The following is a 27,679-nucleotide window of genomic DNA, read 5'->3' as shown; positions in this document are numbered from 1 at the left end:
CAAAACAAATACACTTTTTCAATACTGTAGTTATACAATCTAATAATAAAAAAACTATGCGTGTAGCATCTTAAAGTAAAGTGGCTGCCTCTAATGGATTTTTTTGTTTGTTATAAAGCAAACAGCCAATAAATAAGTTTACTTAAAATATTGGTAATCAGAACAAAATGTGATTGTGAATGTCGTCTTTATCCACTTACAAATGAAGCAGACACAATGATCCTGTTCATACAGTAAATTATGATTACTACAGCAGCGGAGCACATGGTTCTGTGTGTGTTCATGCTAGCGGGGAACTAACCTCTCCGCCGGATGTGTGTGTGTGTGTGTGTGTGTGTGTGTGCGCGTCTCCATCTGGAGAAGAGTGTGTGTGTTAATGAGAGTCACGAGCTGAGATGTTAATCAGAACTTCACAAAGCCGTTATTTGCACACACAGTGGTTCCCCAGAGACAGTCTAATTAAGTCACATCAGACACAACACACTCCGTCAATGAAAGACAGTGCTCTATTCCCTGCGTGCCGAACGGTTCATCTGTGATCACACTCTTCTGAGAGCAGCTCATCCTCAGCTAAATCTAAAGAAGAAATCACATTACTCACACTGAAGAGAAAGTGGATCTCCGGCACGTTGAAGTTTTGTTTTGGCCTTTAAGTTAAACATTCTTCATTTGATCATTTCTATCTGAGAAATTAGAAATTTCATAATTCGATTGGTTTTGTCTTGTTTTGTAGAATCTGCTCTGATTACCGCTGGACGTGTTTTCAGTCATCATGAGGTAGATTCAGCCTGTCCTGTGCAAACACCTTATTATAAAGACAGAGGATGCTAAATGAATCAATGATTTATTTCTATTACCTGACAGTATTTTAGTGCAGTATATTTTAGTTTGTTTTTTGAACGTCTCTTCACACTAGTGAAAAAGGTCAGCAAACAAATGCACAGATGTCCTATTCTTTAATCAGTTTTTGAAGTTTACTTGAATATATAGGACTTCTTGTCTTTCTGTCCCTAAGTGAAAATATTTCTGTCATGAATTTGATAATGCACTTTACCTCTGAAGTGCTCTGGTGTTGTCTGATCAGTGGTGTGACGGCCATTAAACAAATAATACAAACATACAAGTATCCCTTAAACTTGTGAAAAAGATCCGTTCACCATCTTGACTGGAAAAGAATGTTTTCAGTGTCAGGTTTTCATTTATGTTTGGGGACAGCATTTCCTACAAATGATTAAATAGATGCCATGGTTGACATCCCTTCCTAAACCTCCCCGACACTTTACCTTCAACTTTTTGATTATTTCCTTCATGATTATTGAACATAAATGCTTTTATGATGTGAAACACTTGACCACCTGCCCGACTGAAACTGATGTTAAACAGCCATGTTTCTGTAATGAGGACTATCCCATCACACGTTGGTGGCTAGGTACATAGACACTCGTGATTTCAGCCGTTAGCACATGAAGCACGTGACATGATAGAAATCCTTTGCCGCCGTTTGATGCGCTCTCATTCAGCTGCTCCTGGTTTTAAATAAAGTCTGGCTCTGATGTATTTACACTTTCAGTAAGTCAGTCACCTCTGCGTATGCTTTCTGTTCCATTTATTACACGACAAATTAAAATAGAGAAACTATTAGCTTTTCTAATAAAGTGTGTCTGAATAATCCCACGCTTCATTACGCTCCTCGTCACTTCTTATTCCTCCGTCTACCGCCAACCCGGCTGAGGAGCAATTTTCAAGACAATGGCCTTGTTGAGAATGTGATGGATGTCGGCAAAAATTAATTATCCCGCTCATTACTGAGTGAGAATAAATCTTTGTCTTTTATCTGGAGACCATCAGAGCTGATAAAAGAGCCTCAGCGGGCTTCATCAGGAAAGCTGTCAGCTCATCGACTCGCTGCAGAAGACTGTACTGAACACACCAGCACCGCTACTGAACTAAAACACAGCTCTCCTGAATCTGGCCTTCTGTATCGCTTTCAACTGTCTCCAGCACTTTAGTTAAAGTTTATCTGACAGCCGTCAAACACAGCATTAAACTGAGAGCCAAACGTTTATTTCAGACGCGATTAATCACGATTTACCTTTGCAATAAATTTGTAACTATTAATGACCAGAATGTGTGATATAGTTCTGTCACCGTTTTCTCACAACCATGTGTATGTATTTTACTGTTTGTTTTATGATTTTGTATTATTTGTCTACTCCAGGTTTAGGAGCAGGTCGTACGAATTCATGAGAACTTTGAGTGTAATCCATGCTTGTTTTCTTGTTTTTATTTTAGGGCATATGCATACAGTACATATTACAAAAAACTAAAACATAAATATACTTATCCCAGTTAAATTATTTCCCTCAGTTGCACAGTGTAAACGATCGATCAGATGATAATCAGTATTGATATCAATATAGTAACTGGTCAGCATCACACTGAATGACTGAAGTCTCATTCCTGCTGTGGAGACGATCAGTCTCTTTCACTAATAATCACGTGCAACTTTCACCTAACACGTGCATTCACACAGGAGCTTGTTCTTAAACTCGTTCTTCTGTTAGTCAATTCTTAGTGAAGTCATTAGTCCAAACAATTATGGCAATGAAACAAGAGACAAAGAAAAGAACTTTAAAGATTTTAAATCCATAAGGACTCCTCTGAACAGTCTGGTCTTCATTTATTTCCAGGGAGATGTTGCTGACTTTACAGGCTATGCTGTTTTTGCTATAAAAATGGTCATATTTAAAATATGTTCTAATCCTGTTCTGAATTTGTTCATTTTGAATGATAACGATAATAAAAACAGGGTGACCTTAAGAGCCATTTTTCCTGGCCAGGACTTCTATATTGCCTAAATCTAGGTTTAGTCCTTGTTTGTGTGCAGACCGTTCAGCGCTCGAGGTTCTTTGAATCAAAGCAATACAGAAATCCTGGCAAGGACGCGTCCTGGGAAAAATAGCACGCACGGTCACCCTAAAATAAATACTGTAACATTAAAAATTACCATCCTGTTAAATCATTTTTAGGAGTGCAAGTTCCCTTACCATATATATATATATCTGTGTGTGTGTGTGTGTGTGTGTGTGTGTGTGTGTGTGTGTGTGTGTGTGTGTGTGTGTGTGTGTGTGTGTGTGTTTACTGAATGCCAGTGCATGCTTTATTCACAGAAACCTGGCTCATTTATCGGTCAGAATTCAGCTAACCACGTGTTGTCCACGAACAAGTGTGTGTGCTCCATTCATCCGTGCTTATTTCCTGAACACACAGTGGTTGCTCTAGTGGTTAATCATAAATCAGAAGTAAATGATTTTGACAGAGCTGAGCATTAGAGCTGTAATGTGTATTGACTGTCTGACTGTTAGCACACTCCACATGAGCTCGACACACACTCGTGTTCAGCTGTGTGTGGAAACACTAACACAACACAGAGCAAAGTATCGGTGAGATGAACTTCAACACTCACATCTGCTGTGTTAAATTAAGGCTAGGACCAACTGCTATTGTATTTATGCTGTGACGCATTAACTTTAATCTAGTTCTTGCATACTAAACAGGACAGATTGTTTCAGATAGATTAGGGTGTATCGAAGATGTTCTGCTTTGAAATAAATGAATAAATAATTTTCTTCTGCTTTGTCTCTTCATGAATACAGAAGAGAAGGTCACAGGAGGAGCGGAGTGAGACGACTCAAACAGATCAAACTCTACACGAGGGAATTACTGAAGTGAATCTTTTCCAACGACAAAAGTAATGGCACCTCAAAGAGTAATGCGGAAAACAAATTGATCGGAAATCTGAGGTTAGAGTGATCTTGTCTGGAAATCATGCTTCCTTTGTAAATGTTTACATAAACTGAATGTCTGGGTTAAATAGGACTTGGTGAAACCAATGGTTCGTACCATTACGAACATCACAAACCATCAACTTTTAATCACTGCAACTATAAAAAAAAATGTTTTTCTGTAGTGTGTATTAGTACATATTCCATTAGGATTTAGTGGTTTTACCAAGTGCTAGCACATTACCAGTAGAGGAATATTACACTTTCCATTAAAACCGATTCAACTGAGGTTATAACCAGTAAAAGCATTACATAATTCTGAGATAAAAAGTCAAGCCTGGTCTCAGAAATACGTACCTCTGTGTTTTTATGCAAGAGAAATGTCCACTGAGTGGCACTAAAACACGGGTTCAATACATGAACCCCGGCACGTTTATTACATCGATATAGACGATTCAGAATTAAAATATCTGTGTGAAAGATAATGCTCTATCATGTTGAAAATATGATGCCCTGATAGTGTTAACTGATATAAACACAAAATTGTTGATGCAAGTGTATATTTAAAGTTCCTTTTTACACAGATTTGAACTGTTTTGCTCCTCGTCTCTCAAGAACATATCTGTACTCTGAATCTCCCATATTAATATTGTTTTGAAGTTTACGGTTTATTAATTGAAACAAATTTGTGTGAAAAGGAATAAAAGATGTCAGAGTTTTAACTGCCTCTAGTGTTCATTTTTTGAAGCAGTGTTGACCCCGAGAGCGTCTGCGTGAGGAGATGCTGTCGGTCACTTCAGCAGCGCTGCTCTATTTAAAGATCTGCTCAGCTGTTGCTCCAGAGATGCTGAGGATGATACAGCGTGATAATGGCACTGTTCCACTTGTCCTCTCACTGCAGGATATCTGAGGATATCTCACCCCCATCCGTGTTTTATCATGATAATGCAGCTCATCTGCTGGAGCTCCGGGCTGAGTTTCTGATGTCCCAGCAGATCTGTGAAAGATCCTCTGTTTGTTCATCAGGAACATTTGCAAACCCTTTACTTAAATTCAATACTTCTAGAAGCTTTTCCCAAAGAAGCACAAAACCACTTCCACTGACTTTACAGGTACATCTCAAAAAAATTAGAATATCGCGAGAAAGGTCAATATTTGCCGTCACTCAGTTCATAAAAGGAAACCCATATATAGATTCATTACACATAGTGAAGCATTTCAAGCCTTTATTTAGGCTTACAGATAACGAAAACCCCAAATTCAGTGTCTCAGAAAATTGGAATATTACATAAAATCGATAAGAAGGATATTTTAAACAGAAATGGTAGGCTTCTGAAAAGTATGATCACTTCTATGCACTTAGTTCTTGCTTGGGCCTCCTTCTGCATGAATTACTGCATCAGTGCGGCGTGGCATGGAGGCAATCAGCCTGTGGCCCTGCTCAGGTGTTATGAAGCCCAGCGGTCTTCAGGTCATCCTCCTCTTCTCTGTGAGGTTGGGGTCTGGTGAGTTTGCTGGCCAATCAAGCAACTCAAAGTTACTGAACCATCGCTGATTGTAGAGACTTCACACTGGACTTCTGTGCCTCTCTTCCTCCAGACTCTGGGACCTTGATTTCCAAATGAAATGTAAAATGTACTTTCATCTGAAGATAACTTTGGGCTACTGGGCAACCGTCTAGTTCTTCTCCACAGTGCAGGTAAGACGTTGTCTGTGGTTCAGGAGTGGATTGACATGAGGGACGTGACATTTGTAGGTCGTGTCTAGGATTGGTCTGTGACTCCAGTCTTGGTCCACTCCTTGAAGTTCTCCCAAAAGTCTTGAATGTATTTTTCCTAATAATCCTCATAAGTCTGTGGTTATCCCTTTTGCTGGTGCACCTTTTCCTTCTACTCAATTTTCACATGCTTGGAGACAGCACTCTGTGAACATCCAGCTTTAATGAATGTTTGTGTCTTACCCGCGATGTCTTCTGGACAGCTGTCGCAGTCTTCCCTGTGATTGTGTAGAATAGTGACCCGAACTGAGAGACCATTCAAAGGTTTAGGAAACCTTTACAGGTGTTTTGAAGTAATTAGCTGATTAAAGTGACACCATGACTATCTTTACCAATATTTCACAGATTTTGGGGTTCTCATTATCTGTAAGCCATAATCATCAACATTTCAAGATATTTCAGTCTATTCTATTTTTTCTCATTTGAACTCTTCCCTGCTGGTGGAATGATCTGCCCAACTCAACCCAACTCTCCATCTTAGACCCTCTAACTAGGACTCTCTATTCTGAAATAAAAACAAAACAAAATATATATCTCTTATATATATATATCTCTATATATCTTATCTTTAGCTTGCTCAATTCTTTTTTTAAATTCTGCTTTCATTTTTTGAATCCTGTAATGATAATAATTAAAAAACAAAGCGTTCATATGTGTACTGTGTTCAGCTGACTGAGACGTGAGAGCAGTATGGTATTTGAGATCAGCAGTGTGTAAAGATTCTCCTTTTACAGATTTCTCTGCCTGCAAAAACCTCGCACGGTTTCAATGCAAATCAGCTGGGTTAACTGAATTATGCTGTTATTTCTTGATATATTCTTGAGTTTCAGAGCCCCTTCGGCATCTGAGAGAGACAAATCATCTGCCTTTGGCACTTGGGCGAAACAATAAAGGTGCGTGACAGTCTCTGCCCACTCGTGCTGCCGATGAAGATGAGGATGAGGATGATGTGTGCGGGGGATCAGAGCGTGTGTTCTGCTGCTGTCAGAAGACGAGCTGGATGGAGGCTCTGGAAGCGGCCCATCATTCATCGATGATGAACGCTCGTTAGCAGACGAGCTCCTGTCTCAGCTCCCATTATCATGTGACACTTAACCTTTCTCATCCCGGCTGCGTCTGATTTACACAAACTTATAGATCGCAGACTCTCTCTTCCTGTAGAATAACCATCAGGAAGCAAGCAAACGCAAGTCAACTCTTCTCCGATCAGAACTTTCTAACTTTTAGTGCTCTAGTTTAGTGGTTTGTGAAAATCGAACATCTGCTTCACGAGGCTGTGCTGCAATCAATCATAAATGCATCATTAACTCGTTGCTCGATGGTATTTTCACAGTGGAACGTTCATGTACAGTATGCTCATTTTCATCAGGTTTCATGCTCATGCACAATGGTAATGCTGTATGATCAAGAACTAATTAGGGCGGCGTGTGTAAGCGCTGTTGTTTCTAAGGATTCATGTATAGTAATGAGGGAGATGAGCTGAGTGTTGCGTAGCCTCGGGGAGCGTTAGAAAGACGCGGCGAGGTCACGTTATCCAGTCACAAGTCATGAGAGCAGATTCTCCTCTGATTCCTCTGCCGTGTGAAACCGTGCAGTCTGTTTGCTCTGCAGAGCTGGGTTTATCCTGGATATGTGCACAGAAGCGGCTGAAGGGCTGGAGGCTGTAACAAGAGCTAGCTTTCAAACAAACCCACTCTTCCATGGGCTCCAGGCACGAGGCTGACAGAGGAAACACTTTCTGGCAAACCTCCAGAACCTGCTGACCACAGACAGAAACTGCTGCTCAAACACCACGGATCTGCTTTTAGACGTTCGAGCAGTGCTAGATCATCTGAGGTCACGTTACCATTAACTAATAATCAAAAAATCTAATCAGCGACTATGATTTTGCCATAAATGTGCAACCTTAGTCTTAAAGGGGTCATTCCTTTTCTTTAGTGTGGTGTGTATGAGATCTGCAGAGCTACAAAACTCAAAGTCTCACACAAACGGATTTATTCTATCTAAAACAGTTTAGTTGGCTTCTGAAAGTAGACGCGGTTAGGAATCTTTAAGATTACTAACGACTCAACACCACAACCCAGATGTTCGAATTTGTGCAATGCATTTTATGCAAGACAGTTTTCTTAACGGCTATTTCTAAAAAAGTAAATTCTGACTTTGCTCTGACAATCTGGTGCTTCTGAATCAGCTGCTGTAAGTATGTGTTGTTATTAGTTTAAAGGGGTCATATGATGCAGTGTCTCAAGTGTTCCTTTCTCTTTGGAGCGTTACAAGATAAGATCCCTGAAGATGCAATGATTAAAACCAGAGAGATATTCTCTATTAAAGTTATGTTTAAACACCCTCCACTTCTCTACGTCACAGAGTGGGTTTATTTGCATAACTCCGCCCACATGTTTACTCAAAGAAAGTAGGCGGAGCTATTATTCTGTGTGTAGCGTTGCTGCGGGCGCCATGTTCTGGAGACGCTGTGTTTCGTGTGAAACTGAAACTACTTTTGTTTGTGTTTCTAAAAGAGAACACGGCTATAAATCAGTGTTAAGTTGTGTTTCCTACACTGTTCAGAACAGATGAACTCAAACATTAGAGTGTGTTCAGTGCATTTACTGAGAACTGATTCCTGAAGCTGACAGAGCAGTCTATTCAGTTTGATCACAAATTCAAGACATGGGGCCAGAAAATGTTTTTATACCCATTAATAATTTATACTACTTCATATAATCAATTTCCCACAAAGACTGAAATTTTTCTCCAAAAATTACCATGATTGCAAATATAATATTGTTTTTTGTTAACAACAGATCGATAGACAAAATGTGAATTAAGACACAGTTTAGACACCATATATTCCCTCTTTTTTTGTTCTACTTCGCCAACAAAAATAATTCCGAACACAGCCACAGCACGGTTTTGTGTCCCTGAGCAACATGACGGTGTTTCGTTGGGGAATGAATCAACCGTTTGAATGATTCGGTTCAATCGCAATGACTCACTTATTAACACTGATTTGCTGCCACCTACTGGTGGTTTTAATTCCACTATTTAATGTTTATGTTTAATATATCGAAACAATAAACAAAACAATTAAATTCATAAAAAACTATATATTCTCTATTTTCCGTGTGTAGCGTCTATCATTCATTGCAATTCATTGAATCTGATTCTGATGTTTAAGAATCCGTTATCTTGAAAAATGATTTATGCCACTAGGGCCACTGCTTCAGAATGTCAAGATTTCTGTAACAAACTGCCTTTGTTTGCGCACGTCTTCCCATGCATCTTTTTTGCTTTTTTTATTGACCTGTTGTGCAAGAAATAGCAGCTGTGCTTGTGTCGAGTTTTTCTTTTACGTTTGCATTTCTTACCATCAGCCATGATAATTCTACTTTGCTAATTAAAAGGCCGCTTGCTAATTGTTTACAAGAAGCACACATGCAAGAGACTGACAATTAAATGAACATTTACTTGTTTAATTAGTGACCCTTAGCCTGCATTTTAATGTAAATGTGGCAATTAACAGTTTCATTTTTAAACCTGAATATGGCATAATAATATCCCGCTCTAAAATATTTCTATGAATAAATCTCTGACCGAGGTCATCAGCCAATGACTGTGTGAAAGGTTCTAAAGCACCATCATCCATAGCAACGACATTTTAGGAGAAAACTCTTAGTGGTAGGATGAAATGTTTTGTGAATACAGCAGTGTGAATGTTGTCTTAAAAGGACAGTAAAACTAGCAGAAATGTGTACAGAGCGGCTCTTGCCCACCGATGCTTTCCTATCTCAACACTGATCGGTGACAGGTTCAGTCTGCTCTCTCACATCTCGTACCTGTGACTTTGAGCTCTGTGGTCCGTCTCACCACCCTGCTGCCGTATTTGAGCTCGCAGGTGTAGTTCCCTCCATCATCCTCCTGCACCTCGGGGATCCAGAGGCTGGTGGTGTTGATGATAATGGAGCTCCTCCACTCTTTCCTCTGGCACTCCTGAAGAAACACACCACTCGTTCATAAGCCCCACACTGTCTAAAAACAACAGTCCTGGAACAACATTTCTCTCAAAGCCAGATGGTTTAGAGTTTCCAAACCTGCAGAATTTAGCTCAAGACCTGCTGAAACACTCCTGATCCAGCTAATGGACTAGAAGCCTCCGCTGGTTTGAACTAATCTCCTCAGGTTTAGGGCTCTGAGTAGAGTCTGTACCTTGTACCAGGTCATGATAGGCTGCTTGTAGGGTGCGAGGTAGTCGTCGATGTCGGGGCAGCTGATCATTTTGCTCTTGGTGATCTCGGCGTTCTCCTGGTAGCGTATCCGGCTGCTGAAGCAGAGTCCCTCCTCGCTCTCCTCCACCGTCAGAGACATGGACACCTTCATACAGTACGTGGAGTTTCTGTCAAGACACACATCAGACAATTAAACCAATCGAAAAAATAGCTTTCCATTAATGCAATAAATAGTGTGTCATAAGCAGCATATATTTATATCAGTAGTCAATGATAAATGTATGGGTAAAATGATCAATTTATATCAAAATAATTGGTATGTTAAGATCATGTTTCATGAAGATATTTTGTAAATTACCAAACACATTCAAATGCATTCATTTTTGATTAGTAAAGAACATCATTTGGACAACCTTAAAGGTTATTTAAAAATATTTAGATTTTCTTGCTCCCTCAGATTCCAGACTTTCAAACAGTTGTTATTTTCGATCCTAACAAACCATACACCAATGGAGAGATGATTTTATTCATCATGGGTTTCGTGCTCCCGGGTCACAGTTGCCTGCAGGTGAGATGGAACTGAAATTCACCTCTAAAACAGTTTCTGACAGAATAAGGGTTCAAAAGAGCCACGTTTTGTTTTGCGCAGGGTGACGTCACAATGAAGAGGAGGTATAAAGCTTTGTTTTTAACACATGCTCTGAACCAATGCTTGCTGAGCTGTTGAGAACGTCTCTTTGAAGATGTTTCTCTCTCTTTTGTCTGTTTGAGGGAGAAGAAGTGTATAATTTAGGTTCTATTACAGTATCTGTAATCACTTCTTGTGGGATTTCCTTCACTATAGTGAAAAATAACTAGTCTCTGTGGGCTTCTGTGCATTTGGAAACACTTAATGACATGAACGTGAACATGAAGCATTCTCCCTGTTCATTTAGCTCTGATCCAGAAATCTCTAGCTTCTTCCACACATTTTTTTAGATCTGCCTACTGCATTGATTTTCTTTTATTCTGTGCAATATCAGAAACACAAGGCATGTCCACGACGGTAAAACAGAGCAATTACTGGTGCACTGGATATAAACAGTTTAGTAATTATTAACAGCACCACCGCTCCATGCTTGTCTTCTTCTTTTATCCCACATTGACACGCGGCTGGATTAATTGACAGCTGTGTCGGGCCGTTCTGTTACAAAAGAATCTGATAACTCGTGCCATAATGTTCAAAGGGAATCAATTAATGCTGAAAAATACAGGGGATCTGAAAATGAGAATACATCTGCATACAAATAGACAGAGCTTTTCTGAGAAGGCAGCGCTGAGATGAAACAAACGGTGTCCCACGCACAGGAAACGTCTCATTAAACACGTACATATGCATATATCAGTCAAATACTGTAAAACCGTCTTCCCTCGATCAGCCATCATCGTATTCCAAACAGTTCACAAGCCTCGCATTTAATTATTTCACTGAAGTGAAGATGAAACGTTCTGAAAGCATCCAGAAATCAACACAAAGTGATTTATTTCTGGGCCAGTGCAGAGCTATTACTAGTAATAGTGAAACCCGCCGATCGATAAAGATGAGCGATGTCGTGTCGTGTGACGCGGATCGATGAGTGGACGAGCTGCTGACCGCTTCACACGACTGGTTGGTGCTCTGTGAGCCGTTATCAGCCCGAGGACGGGACAAGATGCTAACAACATCTGCTAATTAGGACATTAGGACATGTCTGAGCGCCGATGAGGCTAGATGTGTGTGAGATCCTTCTGACCAATCACACACGCAAGACTGGAGCGGATCAAACACGAGCCACAACATCGTTATTAGATCAAAACAATTTGTAATAAAGACAAAATTCAATTAAATGTCATCAAGAAATGATGTAAGAAATGCAGTATGCGTTCAAGCCTTTACGTGAATTCTTTGTCTATCAATACAGGTGAAACTCATATTAACGATCACGTTTATTAGCACTGATTGCATTACTTGCAGCTGCGGTTTAATGGCTTAAACTGTATTGAACAGGGCTGCATTGATTGTTGACTGAGAAAGGTGCTCTGCTGTTCTTCATTACTCCTGCATCAATGAGAGCAGCTAAACACACCCGTGTGTCTTCATCTAAACACACCTGAATCAAAGCTTCTCTTAGAAAGAGACGTTCCAGCTAAAATCAGGAATGATGAGGAAGATCAGGGCCGTCCTGAAGAGCGTGTCCTCAGGCCCGAGCTGGACGGCCTGTCAGACAATAACCTTTAAAAACCCCATAAATGTCTGATTCTGCAGCTCCCATCTATATCTGAGTTCTGCTGCTGAACTCACAGACAGCACTGATTAAGCTATATTGTTATTGGCACACGGTGTTTCTAAGCCATATTTGTTCTGTGTGATTGAACGATTATAGTTTTTGGGATCTCCGTCCCTGAACTAAGCTTGATCTTTAAACACATACATAGAGTCATTATACAAGTCTGCTTGGAACAAAGACAAGTGAAGCATTCTGTCTTGTGAATCTTGCCTGAAGTATTATTATTATTAATAAACATAAAGCCACTGTCTGTATAAGTAGCTACAGCCATACCCCTGTCCTTTCATCCAGTCATCATTCAGATCTTAAACCGAGAGTGAAGTCATCATTAGATCTGTGCGAGTCACTTCACTGGTATTTGTGCTATTATTTAACGTCCAAACAAGCACGTCTGAACCCATTTTGAGACTTTCCTCTCCCATCAGCACTTTTATGGGATACGGCCCTTAATGCGTGTAACAATAAAGTGTGTGTTTTGCGAGGAGAGACCTCCCAGATGTACAGAGAGCTGACAGCACACGCTTAATTGCAGGTTTGAAGAGGAACTGAGATGAAGGCAGAGATCTCAAGCTTCTCTAAATAGATTCTAGCTGTGCTTATAGTTCAGGTCAGCATAAAATGATTTGCCAAATTCATTCATACATGGTTTTCAATTTTACATTCTGTGGCCCATCAAAGAGGCTCATCAGGTGTTGAACGATTTCATTTAAGAATTGAGTTCCTTTCAAATAGTAATAGAGTTATAAAATGTATATTGAAGCACCCCATTACCTGCTTCCTACGGAGAAATCCTCACATATTAAAATTAAGCACATTAAACTGTAAAACAGGTGCAGTAGGCAAACAATAACGTGAGGATTTTTTAATTCAGTTTCTGTTAAAATTCTATTTTAAGTTGTAATGATAGTAGAGCAGCAAGGCAGTCAGTATAAATATGAACTTGAAAAGAAAGAAAGAAAAAATAACATAACAGATGAAGCTACTCATAAACCCTAGGAAAAGAGATGTAGGTTTCTATGATCATGTACTCTATTAATGGTTTTAACACCAATCTGTCATTCTGTCAATCTATCATTGCATGTGAGGGTCTAAGAATATACAAGAGTTCACTGGCTTAATTAACTAATCACTTCATTAAAGTACTTTAATAAATGTGTCACTTTTAGCTATGCGAGTCATTTTCATCTATTGTCCCTGTAGGCACGTCACCAAGAGATATAAGGCTAAAAGTACTGCATGCATCATTTAAGTGAATAAATGAGAGAGTGACTTTTGTGACTCTTACCCTCCTCATCTTAAATAGCTCAATTATCCTGTTCTTATTAAGATCATGTGCGTCCATCGTGATCAATAGTCAGCTGGAGATCTAGATGTCCACTGATTGTAGACAGAGAGCCATCATGTGAGAAGCTGCATCGACTAACACACTGTTTGTTGCTAATCGGTGATTTAACATCATATTCCTACCCTATCCTTTCTATCCCTGCAGACCCGGCAGGTTATATCGGCGTTATATCATCTTATATAGGTTCATAGTAGAAGGTTTCTCTGAATTTCAAAGTTCAGAGCGACTTCAATGTCTCGTTCTTGCTGAGCTATTCATGTCATCAAACGAAGCTGCATTAATTATTGCCACGTACTTTACAAGACAGCAGCTCTGAGTTTTCTCCTGAAGAGCCTGAAGAGTTTGGAGAACACCTGATAAGAGATAAAAGACTATTTCTTCAGCTTCATGTCGGTGTTTCTTCTCTTCGCTTCACCTCACTCATCTTCTACAGGGTTCAGGTCAGAGGACTGGGACAGTCATGGCAAAAGCTTCATTTTGTGCTCAGTGACCTCTTTTTGTGTTGGATTACTGTACGGTTGAAAGATCCAAACACGGCCTATTATAAGATTTCTAACAGAGACGGTCACTTTTTAATCTGTTGGTGTTTGATAGAATCCATGATGCCTGAGTCTGAAAGAGATGTCCAGGACCTCCAGCAGAAATCACTATTACTGTAAGCTGTTTTTAAGGTTTTTTGACCCTGAGACTCAACTATTTTCTTCAGTTCTCCAGCGGTGGTCCTCTGAGAGTCACTCAAACTCTCCTTCTCTTGTGTGTGAAGACGATAAAGTGTGTCATCTGTTTCACAGCCACAAATATTTACATCAAGACAAAAGGTAAAACACTTCATGTGCCTTGATATATTTAAAACATTAATATTAAAACATCACATTCAGTGTCTCTGTAGGTTACACAGGAAAGCAGATGAATATGAACGGTTTTCACTGAGGAAAAATATTCTGGCTTCATCTGCTTGCCTATACAAAATATACATCATCAATTTTCACCTTTTAATGTCTGCTTTTACTACATTCCTACTTAATGCAAACTGTGTAGAAATAACGGGCGGTCAGTAAAGCCAAGCCTGGTTCTCCCCCGAGCGCCATCATGTGAAGACAGTTTCATGTTGAGGACAAGAACAGCACAGATCTACTGTAAGTGTACTGTAGAGAGGACAGGAATACAGCGTGTGATTGAAATGGACATTTATCTGCTCTCAGTCTATATCTATTAGCTTCAAGCAGGTCTCTTTCTGACCAGTTTAGAGCCCTGGGTGAAGTCACTATTAGTGCCCCACACACACACACACACACACACACACACACACACACACACACACACACACACACACACACACACACACACACACACACACACACACACACACACACACACACACACACACACACACACACACACACACACACACACACACACACACACACACACACAGACACACACACACACACACACACACACACACACACACACACACACACACACACACACACACACACACACACACACACACACACACACACACACACACACACACACACACACACACACACACACACACACACACACAGACACACAGACACACACACACACACACACACACACACACACACACACACACACACACACACACACACACACACACACACACACACACACACACACACACACACACACACACACACACACACACACACACACACACACACACACACACACACACACACACACACACACACACACACACACACACACACACACACACACACACACACACACACACACACACACACACACACACACACACACACACACACACACACACACACACACACACACACACACACACACACACACACACACACACACACACACACACACACACACACACACACACACACACACACACACACACACACACACACACACACACACACACACACACACACACACACACACACACACACACACACACACACACACACACACACACACACACACACACACACACACACACACACACACACACACACACACACACACACACACACACACACACACACACACACACACACACACACACACACACACACACACACACACACACACACACACACACACACACACACACACACACACACACACACACACACACACACACACACACACACACACACACACACACACACACACACACACACACACACACACACACACACACACACACACACACACACACACACACACACACACACACACACACATTTCCATCCTGATCTCTTAAATGCATATTCAGCAGTAAAATGAAATCATATGATCAAAACCATCTATATCTGTCTATATGTATAAAAGGTTAACATTAGTGCTGTCTGTTGAATAAAAAAAACAACAACAAAAAAATGAATTATTCACATATTTCTGTAATTAATTGTCATTATCTGAATCTCCAAATCCATGTAGAAACAATATAAATATAAAGATGGTATATTTTAAATGTGTTTAATGTCATCTTTTCACTAAATAGACTATTATTAACAATGGTTAGTATTTTTGATAATACTGCTACTGACGTCTCTATTAAAGGCATTTTCATCTGCACTTCAGTACAACTGAAAGCCACTGATTTTAATATTTAGTTTATTATTTTTAACTTTTAATTTAAGTGACCTAAAACAATCCTGGCATAAGCTATAAATTGTAAACTCATAAATGAATGTTAACTCGAGCGACTAGAAGAGAGATTTCTTTATATCCGTGGGTTCAGAGGATCAGGGTTAAGAACCAGATTTCATTAAAAGCAGCACTGTCTCTTTAAAACCTGATGCGGATCTGACACACATCTGATCTCTTAACTCTTTCTAGTCACTTAGTGCTTTAAAACCCTTTACGAGGTTCCTCGGCAAAACCCAGCATTTTAACATGATTGTGTTTTTGTCTGGTAAAGCTCTACTGATCTCTCTCTGTCTTTCATCTGATTATCATCTTCATCCAGTGCTGTTTCTCCTCTGAAGTCATGAGTGATAGCGTTGTCTTTATACTCATAACCCCTGACTCTCCGTGACACTGTGGTCTCCTGTTCAATTCAACTTACAATATAAAATATAATGACTGATGTATTTGATTAGAATAATAATATGACTATTTAAAATATTTCATATGAGACAGATGATGAAATAATGCAGATTTCTATCTGGGCAAATGTGTGCAAGCAAACTTCTAAACATTGATCCAATTTGTATTCTGAAGATAACGAAGAGTTCCAACCATAAACAGACACAAAACCACGATAAATGAATTCATATTTTGATTAAATATTTCAGATCAATACTGTACTCTTCAAGCCACTTCATGGAGACTTAATGTTTCTTGCTTAAAGATGACTAAGAATGTCCTAATTATAGTAACAATACTATAATACTATAATACTATAATACTATAAGTTAATACTATAAGAATGGCAGACATCTGAAGTGAACCTGTTGCTTTGGAGTGATATCTGATTGAGAACTTCCTCTTCTGTCCTCCGGTTCACCATTTTATCCTAAAAATCCTAGATTTCACCGTTTTGCTCATAAAGTGTGCGGCGTGCTGCAATGTAATGAACCAACATCTCCTCTGTGTAGTTTTATAAAAAAATTAAAAAAAAGAGGTAAAGTTTTGCAAATGTGTTTAAGCAGCTGAAAGAAGAAGAGCAGAACACAAAGAAAGGACGCGAGGAGAGGACATCTAAAAACTGAGCAGCACTGAATGAAGAACAAGGCCGGCAATCAGGCTGAGTTTAAGCAGCTGTCTCTAATTATCCTCTTAATTGGTTTGATTAAGTTAGAAGGAATTGCTCATTGAAGCACTGCCACCACGTCCAGTCAGAGTATGTTCTGCTTGAAGAAGAACATGATTCCAGAGGAGCTCAAACATGATGAATATTGTATAGTATGTGTCTGATCACATTCAGGTCTACAGTGAGTTGATGTTGGTCTTGTTGTTTCACACACTGTATAATAGATTATGATACCAAAGTAAACGGGTACAATTTTTAACCTGTTTAAACTCAATTCAGTATTTAATGTCACATCATTATTCATGGGGTAAAGGTATGTGTGTCAGAGCTGCTGTACACACACACACACACACACACACACACACACACACACACACACACACACACACACATTTGGACTCTTCATAGGTGTAATGTTTCTATACTGTACAGACTGTATGTGTTCTTGTTCTACACCTCTTACAGAAAACTACTACACATTTTTTGAATTGAAGTTTTTGTTTTACATGTATGTTAATATTGATGTAACCAATGACCTTCCACTAATAAATCACATTCTATAGCCATGCATATACGTTGTACCAATAATACCCAAACATACTAGGTGTGCTGCTTGACAGCAATCTTTCCTTGAAAACCATGTTTCCAGCATCTGTAGAAGTTTTTCCATCTTAAAAATATATCTAAATTACGACCTATGCTTTCAACCTCTAATGCAGAAATATTAATTCATGCGTTTATGACCTCAAGGTTAGATTATTGTAATGCTTTATTGGGTGGTTGTTCTGCACGCTTAATAAACAAACTTCAGCTAGTCCAAAACACAGCAGCCAGAGTCCTTACTAGAACTAGGAAGTATGATCATATTAGCCCAGTTCTGTCAACACTGCACTGGCTCCCTATCAAACATCGGATAGATTTTAAAATCTTATTAATTACCTATAAAGCCCTGAATGGTTTAGCTCCTCAATACTTGAGCGAGCTCTTATCACATTATAGTCCTGCCCGTCCGCTGGAAGTTAAGTGCTGGGCGTCCGGTCAGAGGAGAACTAACCTCAACTGAGTCTGGTTTCTCCCAAGGTTTCTGTATGGATGGGGTTTCGGTTCCTTACCGCTGTTGTCTCTGGCTTGCTTGGTTGGCCAGGTATTGTTTTGCCTGCTGCTCCATGAGTACAGCTTATTTATTCATACTCTTTCAGCATGACCTACTGCTTTTGACACACACACGCACGCACACACACACACACACACACACACATGTATGTACTGTATAAGCTTGGTTTATTATGCAAATGAAAAGATTTGAGAAGATTTCTTAACAAAAACATGTAGGTTTAAAATATTGTTCAGCTTGTCAGTCAATGTCAAAGGAGCCAGAACTCATAAAACTGAAAAATACATTACATGTCACAGTGAAGACATTGTCTACCGTGATGCATAAATGTCTCAACACCTGGGAATTTGTGCTGTCATAGTGATAAAGTAGCAATTTTCAAATATGCAAACAAACAGAATGTACACACGCAAAATTCTATTTATCAATGTTACAAAACTAAACAAAACAAAAATTGTATATATATATATATATATATATATATATATATATATATATATATATATATATATATATATTCATTTTTGTTCATAATGCAAAAACTAGTGTAATTTTGGGAGAAAAAAATACACATATTTATACATGAAACTATAATTAACTAACAAGAAACTCAAATGAATGAATTAGTAACTAACAGCACTCATTTGAATACAGTAGTTATTTAACTCCTTGAGAACTCCTAAGAAAATATTGATTGCTGAGTGCTCTTTCTTACTAAATGTCATGAGAGGTTTGGGTTTCGTTTCATGATCTTGTTTTCATGTCTTTTATTTAGAAGTTTGTCTCATGCTTCCCTTGCCCTCATGTCTCTTTGCGTCATGCTCTGATTGGTTGTTGATGTCATGTGACCCTCCCTGTTTAGTATAAGAAGCCGTGTGGTTCCCATCTCATCTTGTTGTGTATTGATGTTGTAAGCTGCTGTTGGTGAGTGTCTTTGTCAAGTCTGTTTCAAGTCATGTCTTTGTTTGTTTGTAGTATGGATTTCTTTTCTGTTCAATAAACTGCACCTGGGTTCTTCTACACTTTCCTCAGTGGACGATCATTACACCAATAAAAGCATGTTTCTTGTTAAGAGTAGCTATTAAAATGACAATATTGTGCTGCTTGTTTGTTCCTGTGTGGTAGTCCAGTAATGCTGGATCAGCGGTCTGAAGTCTTATTGTATGTTTGTCATTAGTGTGTGATCTCTAAAGCAATAACTCGTTTGAAAGAGGAGAGTACTGTAGTCTTACTCCAAGATGAACGGCTGGATGTGTGTCAGGGGTTTACTCCTGGAGTCGTTTCTGAGATCAACGCCGCTCACGTTTAGTTGTGTGGGTCTGAGACTGTTTTTTTTTTTTGTTCACTGAAATAGAAACAGTGAATAACCGTCCTGCAGCGATCAGAGCTCGGAGGAGACGGTGCTTTCAGTCACAGCTGCTCCGTTCAGATGTTTTACAGCAATCGCCCTTCAGCCGCAGAGTCACAGTCAGCTCTCTTCTGAGCCGAGGCTTTCCTCAAGGTCTTCCTTCAGCAGAAGAGGAGGTACTCGCGTGTGAATTCATGCTCTTTTTTTTTTTTTTTTTTTTTTTTTTTTTTTTTTTTTTTGTTCCTGCATCTCTGGTTTCTTACTTCAGACGTCGTCTTCAGAGATGAAGAACACAATCTAAGCAGTGTGCAGTGCACATTATGCATGTATTTGTGTCTTTTATTTTTTTTCTGATTAGACTGAAGTGAGAAACTGCACGCCTGGGAGAAGAGGATGACTGTCTGTCAATGAATCTGCATGTGACTAAAAACCCTACATGACTTCTGCCCTGATCCAGGGTCTGGACGAGCACACGCTGAGAGACCGTCAGATGGGGTTTATGAGGACGCTGACCAATGTCCCCATAACTCAAAAGGCTACTAAATGTTTTTTGTTGTTTTTTTTGTTGTTTTTTTTTTTTTTTATCTAAAACTGCATTAATAGATTAGATTTAGATTTTCTTTTAGTAGGAAACATTCCCCATCGTGTGTGTGTGTGTGTGTGTGTGTGTTCTGGTTGTGTGTGTGTGTTACTCTGGTTGTGTGTGTGTGTTACTCTGGTAGTGAGTGGCGCTCAGTCGTTGGGGAGTAACTACTACAAGCAGTGATTCGATCTAAAACCCCAACGAGGAATTCAACAAGTGAATCGTTTTAAGGAGGCAATAACCTGAGAAACACTAGCAACACAGAGACTGGAGGCTCGTCTAGAAGAGTACAACAGAGAGCGCTCTACTTGAGAACGACTGCAGGGTTTGGACTAACTAGCCGTGTAGAGACACAAGCGCTGCATCCTCAGAGAGTTTGCCTGGAATATGAACCCTTGTCAGTTCTTCTCAATGAATGCCTCAAATTCTCAGCAAAATTGTCCAAACAGAGCCTGTTTACCCGAGCCCTGACAGTGAAAAACAGTAAAGCAGGTTTTTCATTATAGCAGTACCAGGATACAGCTTAGCACACAACAAAACGAGCCCTGGATGAAGTGAAACGTTCACTCAGAACTACTGTTTACAAGCAACCGGGACAATCTTTCAGATCAACAGCTTGTGCTGCGGGTGAAGAAACACTTTAGCATGGGGATGTTTGACAGCATGTGTTTTTTCAGCATGCGCTGCATATGTAAGATCTTCAGAGTATAGCGTAAAAACCATGGACGTGAATATAATTATTAAACGTGGGTGATTTCTGGTAAGAAACACGACCCACACATACGACACATTCTGGTTTTGACGCATATAGACACAGGGTTTTCAACAACGGCTTCATCACGTCCAGCGTAGACTTTATCTGATGTGGAGACATCTGTTCTTCTCACACTACTAATTAGACCTGAGATACCAGGTCTTCTGATCCTGATAAACCATCTATGGCTCATTGAGTTCTTCAAACGATCAGCAGTGCAGTGATTGGCTGGCAGACGACAATGACATCAAGTCATTACAAAAGAGACCCGACGAAGAAGTTGACAAACTCTGGACCGTTACAGGAAAACAACGCATGATTCTCAATTACTATATTCACGATTTCTTTACAGAGAAAATTTAAGTAAATTAACTTGTAGTCTAAAGGATAAACTAGAATACTTCTGTAGCATCAAAATGATTATCTGATTAGTTGATAATCTATTTATTCACGTTTTCTTGTCTCTAGTTGAACTTCTGTAAATGATGTGTAGCTTGGTTTTAAAGTAGTTTCCCAGCATTGATGAGCAGTTTTTCTCTGTAGTTTCAGATATCAGACGCCGTTTCGATTTTTCCTGCCTGAAGAAAGTGTTGTTATGAGCGAGCAGGGAGCGGATAGACTTAATGGTATTAGTAAACCCTTTGAATGATTTTATGTCCATCAGATCCAGGACACATGACATCAGCTCCCTAATCAACAAATAATTGAAAAGCATGGGAATACCTAGTACAATCAAATAACGTACAAATTAAAAACAGAAGCAAACTCTCTGTTTAAATTGCATAATCATCTGAAACCGGAGTCAGATTAAACCCCAGAGCTAGAATTAAACTCTATTAAATTCACAGAAGCACAAGAAGACGCCATGAGAAGAGCTTCACCCTCGACACAAATACAGTCTGAGTCTGTCCACAGACCCAACTCCCTGACTCTAGAGAGCTCTCCTCGAGTCAGCCACGTTCTCCTTCTTCATCAGGTCCCGGACACTGTAAAGCACGCAGACCTCACCTGAATCCTGCCGGAAGAACCTGACAACTAAATACAGTGAAGCATCTTTGCCCAACTGAGTTAGATCTAAAAGAGCTTGAAAGAAATAGAAATCCCTACCCCCTAAGAATAGAATAGAATCATTTTACTCTATTAGTCTGCGGTTTGTAGTGAAAGTGACGATCTAATTCATGGCAATATTAGGAAATAACCTCCTAAGTATTCAATTCAAACCATTCTGGCACATCTTACCCCAATGGTCTAATCATATCTTTTTACTCTGAAATAAAAACAGTAATATGAAAACATTAACAATGCTCAACAATTTCCTCATTAATAAATAGAGCCCAAACACTTGGACGCCTTCGGATCAGTTTGACCTCAAGTTGGACCACTTCATCAACATGCTTCTTTAAACTCAGTTTGGACGGCAATGTCTCTCAGTGGGAGAATATATAGTACACAGGAATATAGTACATGTAGGCCAAAATGTCATGTCAAGTCTGTGTCTAAAGTCTAAAATCAGTTTTAGTGGTGTGTCTGCGTGTGACGTCCAGCTGTTTTCAGCACACTTGATTTGAGTCTGAGGTGCTAATGACCCACCTGAGCACACAAGTGTAAAATCCATTGTCCTCCATCTCTGCGGAGCGGAACCAGATGGAGTCTCCCTCCTTACTGAGCCGGTGACCCGAGAAGATGATGGGCTCCTCGGAGTCGCCCTTGTTTCTGTACCAGATGAGCCGCAGCTTGGCATTCTGGGCCACGCTGTAGTTGGTGCGTATGTAGCTGTAGAAGAGAGCGCACTTGACCCTCAGCGGCTCTCCGGCCAGCACACGGTACGTCTTCAGATCCACAGACCAGTCTATACAGCCGTCCACTGCGGAGAGAGAAGACACCAGCGTCCATTACTAACAGCCCGCGCTGTCTGAGAGTCTGAGACACATCTCTAGATCATCTCTCTCTGAATCGAGGTGTAGATGACATCCAGGGTCCTTCATTCATCAGTGTTTCATTTAAAGGAGAAATTTGCAGTTTCTAACTTTGGTAAACTGTAATTTATCTCAGACAGTTTTTCAGGATTCTTTGAGCAATGAAAGGTTAAAATAGAAATCTTTAACTCAATAAAATTTTACACACACACATTCTTGCTGGAAAAAAAAAACATGAACAAATACTGACCTCAAACGTTTTAATAGTAACACAAAATGTATATATTTTGAGTAAAATTTTTCTTTTCAACTCTTTATTTAAGAACGCTGATAGAAATGTGTCTGTGCGTCTCTCTACAATCAAGCGGCATTTAGTTACTTCAAAAATGGAGATATAAATAGAAATATAATGTAAGGATCTAGTATCTCTAGGAAATTTTCTTAATAACAGTCAGAGGGCATCGTTGACAGGTTTGTGTCTGTGTGAACGTGAACATAATAAGTACGTTGTACTGACTTTGATTGAAGTACATAGTGTGTAAGGTCACCTAATATAAAGCATGGCCTGAAAAAGGCATCTTTTTTTCAGTATATACAGCCTTGATGAGTATAAGAATGTTTTGAACAGCAGTGTATGTGCCAGACCTTGTAATCGTGGCTAGGGGTTTGTTCAGATCACTGGTAAATTATATAAAATCCTGAAATAATCGTCTGCTAGACGCTTTTATAAAGACAATGACCTCTGAAACATCAGAAAAGGCCCGGCACTGCCATCTGCAAAGAGCAACAAAGCTATTTCCCCTCGCTCACACAACACACTGCGCTCCAATATTTCACACTGATAGAAAGATGAAACCCATCAAAGTCACGGCCAGCTATCAGCAGCGAACGCTGTAATTTATGAGCAATTACAGAGGTGTTTGTGCGCGGACACTGACTCATCACTGCGCCCGCCTCCCATCACATAAATATCTCTCACATTCAAGAGCTGCCAGCGCCGATTTATGTCAAGCGCTGTCACAATCGCACATTTACGGCATAGATTTTTGTTATATACGCTCGGCCTGATGAATTTCACAGCGCTGCACTGGATGCTGCAGGAAAGATGGAGGGAGAAAGTGATATCACACATGGCTGGACAGGAAGAGAGGGCTAGAAATCACACACACACACACACACACACACACACACACACACACACACACACACACAGCGCAGTGCATTAGTCTGCTCTGCTGCCTTCATGCCTGGATCGCGTCTGAAGCAGAAAGCGTGTGGAGCTCACAGGTTACACGTTACGTAAACAGGCAGCCATATGTCGCCCCGAGTCATTCCGCATATAACGCGCTTGTCTCCGATGATTAATTTATCGGTTATTGAGTGCAGCACAACGGTGTAATTGGACAGGATACGCCTTGCTTGTCATGCTAATTCGTGTTACACGAATACATCACGGTAAGCGCCTGAGCGAGGCTTTGTAGCGAATCCTAAACGCTTGCATATGGATGAGGCCGAATACTGCGTGAAGCAGGCTCTGAGAGGAAAGAGCAGACGTCACGGATGCACAGCAAGAGGGCATTAGTGAACTTTTCAACAAAACATGAACTCCAGAGCAAGATATTACTCACGGCATCACAGACACCTCGGACGGGTCACGAAAGGCCACGCCGCACGAGAAGCAGTCCCAACAAGACACTAGCATTCGTTTAATGTTATGCATCCAGGCTTTTTGCATTAACTGCGTGAAGATTTTTGAGGAGCATGAGGATAGAAAGGAATTAATGACAGGATTTCTCAGGTTCCCTCTGCTCCTGATGTGAAGGCCTCGGCCGGCGTCTGCTGCAGCAGTAATAGTCTGACCTGCTTCCAGAGATGCTCGCTCTATTATCCCGCCATACAGCAATTCCAGCTATGAGAGCTGAAGGGGAACAAAAAGTCAATATGAGAACAACAGCCCACCAAACGCTTTGTGCTGATATGCACTTTCATGGCGTCTTATAGCTTGTTTCTAATTCTCCCGAAGTGTGAGTGAATAGCTTGTAGTGGACGTGTATCTCCAGACAGGAGTAAATGGAGCTGGACGAGGACGCCCGGGGTGAAGCGCTCTCCCGCCGTCCTATCAAAGACGAATCAATATGGAAATGCAGCGAGGGTCACAACCTCACCGGTGCGGGACACAGACACAGGGCGCTCATTTGAAACATGTCAGAACCACCAACACTAGAGAGGACCCTCGGTGAGCTGCTGTCTATGTAGGGGGACCTTCAAACTGAACCTAGTCTGATTACCGTCTTACTGATCTACTGAAGAAAACACAATATATCAGCTGCGTTCATTCAGATCATTTTTACTGCATGATCGTGAACGGTTCATTAATTTATGATCGTATTGTAATTCAGGCTGTTGTCAGACCAGCTCATCATATTTTTATCTATTCACAGTCTACACGTCTGTACGCTCGTTCTTGCACCTGTTTGCTCTTCAGCCTCGACTGCTTTAGTGTATTAATCCACTTAAGTTTCATTGTAGCTTTCAGTAAGTATCTGGGATGAATAGCATGAATAATGAATGTTTTCAGAGAAGGTTTTTCAGTCCTCCAAAGCCAAAATATACTCTAAAACGTCTTGCTGCGGTGCTGTGTCAACTGGTAAAGAAAAGAACCGTTTCAAGTAGAAAAGAGGACTTTTAACTGTAAACTTTTACCTCTGCCTCTGGATGTGATGTGAGAAAGAACTAGTTTTTTCATGTGCTTCCTCACTCATAAGCCAAGTAACATGGGTTTATTCATTCACCTCGAGAAATAAGCAACCTGGTTTCATAAAAATACGTACCTCTGTGCACTTTCTATGCAACAGCGTCTCATGTACCTTACTGAACGTTTCACCTCAGTTTCAAAGAGAAATGTCCACTGATTTGCGCTGAAACACAGGTTCAGTACATGAACCCTGGCACATTTTTATTACCTTGATATAGAATGTATTGCAGAGGTTCAGAATTGAAATATCTGTGGACAGTTGCTAAAAATGAATGCTCTATCATGTTGGAAATATGCCCTACACCGAATCATGCCTAATCAACCCCTAGGTTCTCGTTCTCTGAACGATCACACTTTCATGAGATCAGAAGATAAGCATAAACACAACATACTGCTGTCACAATGGCTGTCTGGATGTAAAGTGTTTGCTTTATTAATCCAAACTCTGTATATTTGGGTAAAAAGGAATAAAAGGTGTCATAGTTTTGCTGCCTCTAGTGTTAATTTCTTTTGGTAACTGCAGTGATATTTAGTTGTTTTATGTCTCGATAAAAAGTGCACCAAAGTACGCTTATGCCATGAGCCCAGGAAGAAAATAAGAGAGGATTGTCTCAAACAAGCTGTCAGAGAAGTCTGATTGGGTCTGGGTCTGATTTCCTCAAACAGGACTGAAGAGTAAAGCACTGATAGACTTCTTCTGTGGTTTCCATGTTTTCCACTGTAAGGTCAATGCAGGTTTTTAAAAGCAGGACCATGTTTTACACTGTGAAAGCATCAAATATTTAAATAGATGGTCATCTCTGCTTCTTTCCAACATTTTTGAGTCGTCTTTCTACAGAGTTTGTCTTCAGCTGGTTCACTGGTGGTTTGAAGCCTGTATTCTCTGAAGAACGGTGTTTATTGTGAAAACTGCTATATGCTGGAACTTCGAGATGATATGATCTGTTTTCTGTAAGGATCAGTGTCTTGGTGAAGTGTGGTATGAAGCCTCGGCTCCTGAAGGAGGAATGACGCGCTGCTTCAGGCTGCTGATGATTTGGGACACATCCTTTATCTCTCTCTCGCCCTCAACTCAACACATTCACGAGTTATAAATAACATATTACATTATGAATCTTAGTAAATGGCATATTTTCGAAACACGAGCACTGCCTGAGAGACACTTTATTTTACAGACCTGTAAAAACGAGGTACTTACCCTGAACCTACCCTTGGTCTGCTGGGATAATCCACTAGATTCACGCTAACCCAAATATGTTAATGTTAGCGAGCAGCATTTGATCTCGATGATTACGGCCCTTGACCAGCAGCTGCTTCCTTTGGTTTTATTGTTTAACGGGAGCTGATCATTTTCTTCTCTTAAGTGTGTTCTTAATTGGTGTCATCACTCGAGGCGCAGATACAGAACAGACCAGAGCCTCATTTTAGAGCTATTTTTACATGATTGGTTTTATAACAGGTGTTAAGCTCGGTCAGATATGCTTACACGGGTGCCTGACTGACCACTGGGCGATTTACTGTGTTAACATTATACAGAGATTTTACATATGGGGACCACCATTCATTTGAAAGATGAATACATAATCTTTCCATTGATGTCTGGTTTGTTAGGATAAGGCAGTACTTTTCTGAGATACAACTATTAGAAAATTTGCAATCTGAGGGCGCAAAAAAATCGAAATATTGAAAAATATCTTCATGGAACATGATCTTTACTTAATATCAATCAATCATTTTTATTTATATAGCGCTTTTAACAACACAGGTTGCATCAAAGCACTGTACAGTATAATGTACAATACTTTATACCCTAATGATTTTTGGCATGAAAGAAAAAATGTATAATTTTGACGCATAGAATGCATCGCTGTCTATTGATACATATATACTGTGCTGCTGATGGCTGCTTCTGTGCTCCAGAGACACGAATAAGTTTGAAATGGAGATTTAGTTCAGTTCTAGTTCAAGAGAACAGCTGCAGTACTCAACTGG

The 27,679-nt window shown here is 40.1% G+C and overlaps 1 protein-coding gene across 1 annotated transcript in view; it reads right to left on the bottom strand.

Moving 5' to 3' along the window:
• il1rapl2 (interleukin 1 receptor accessory protein-like 2) overlaps positions 1-27,679 on the bottom strand; it is a 160,913-nt gene that overhangs the window by 42,490 nt on the left and 90,744 nt on the right. The window contains exons 3-5 of the mRNA XM_043257972.1: positions 22,607-22,880; positions 9,769-9,955; positions 9,399-9,552 (exon numbers count right to left, since the gene is read on the bottom strand). Coding sequence (XP_043113907.1) covers positions 9,399-9,552; positions 9,769-9,955; positions 22,607-22,880 — 615 coding nt within the window. The remainder of the gene's footprint in view (positions 1-9,398; positions 9,553-9,768; positions 9,956-22,606; positions 22,881-27,679) is intronic.

The sequence above is a fragment of the Puntigrus tetrazona genome, chromosome 14 (assembly GCF_018831695.1).
Source record: "Puntigrus tetrazona isolate hp1 chromosome 14, ASM1883169v1, whole genome shotgun sequence".
NCBI classification, from domain to species: domain Eukaryota; kingdom Metazoa; phylum Chordata; class Actinopteri; order Cypriniformes; family Cyprinidae; genus Puntigrus; species Puntigrus tetrazona.
The sequence above is the reverse complement of the archived record's forward strand: the minus strand, read 5'-3'. Positions and strand labels throughout refer to the sequence as shown.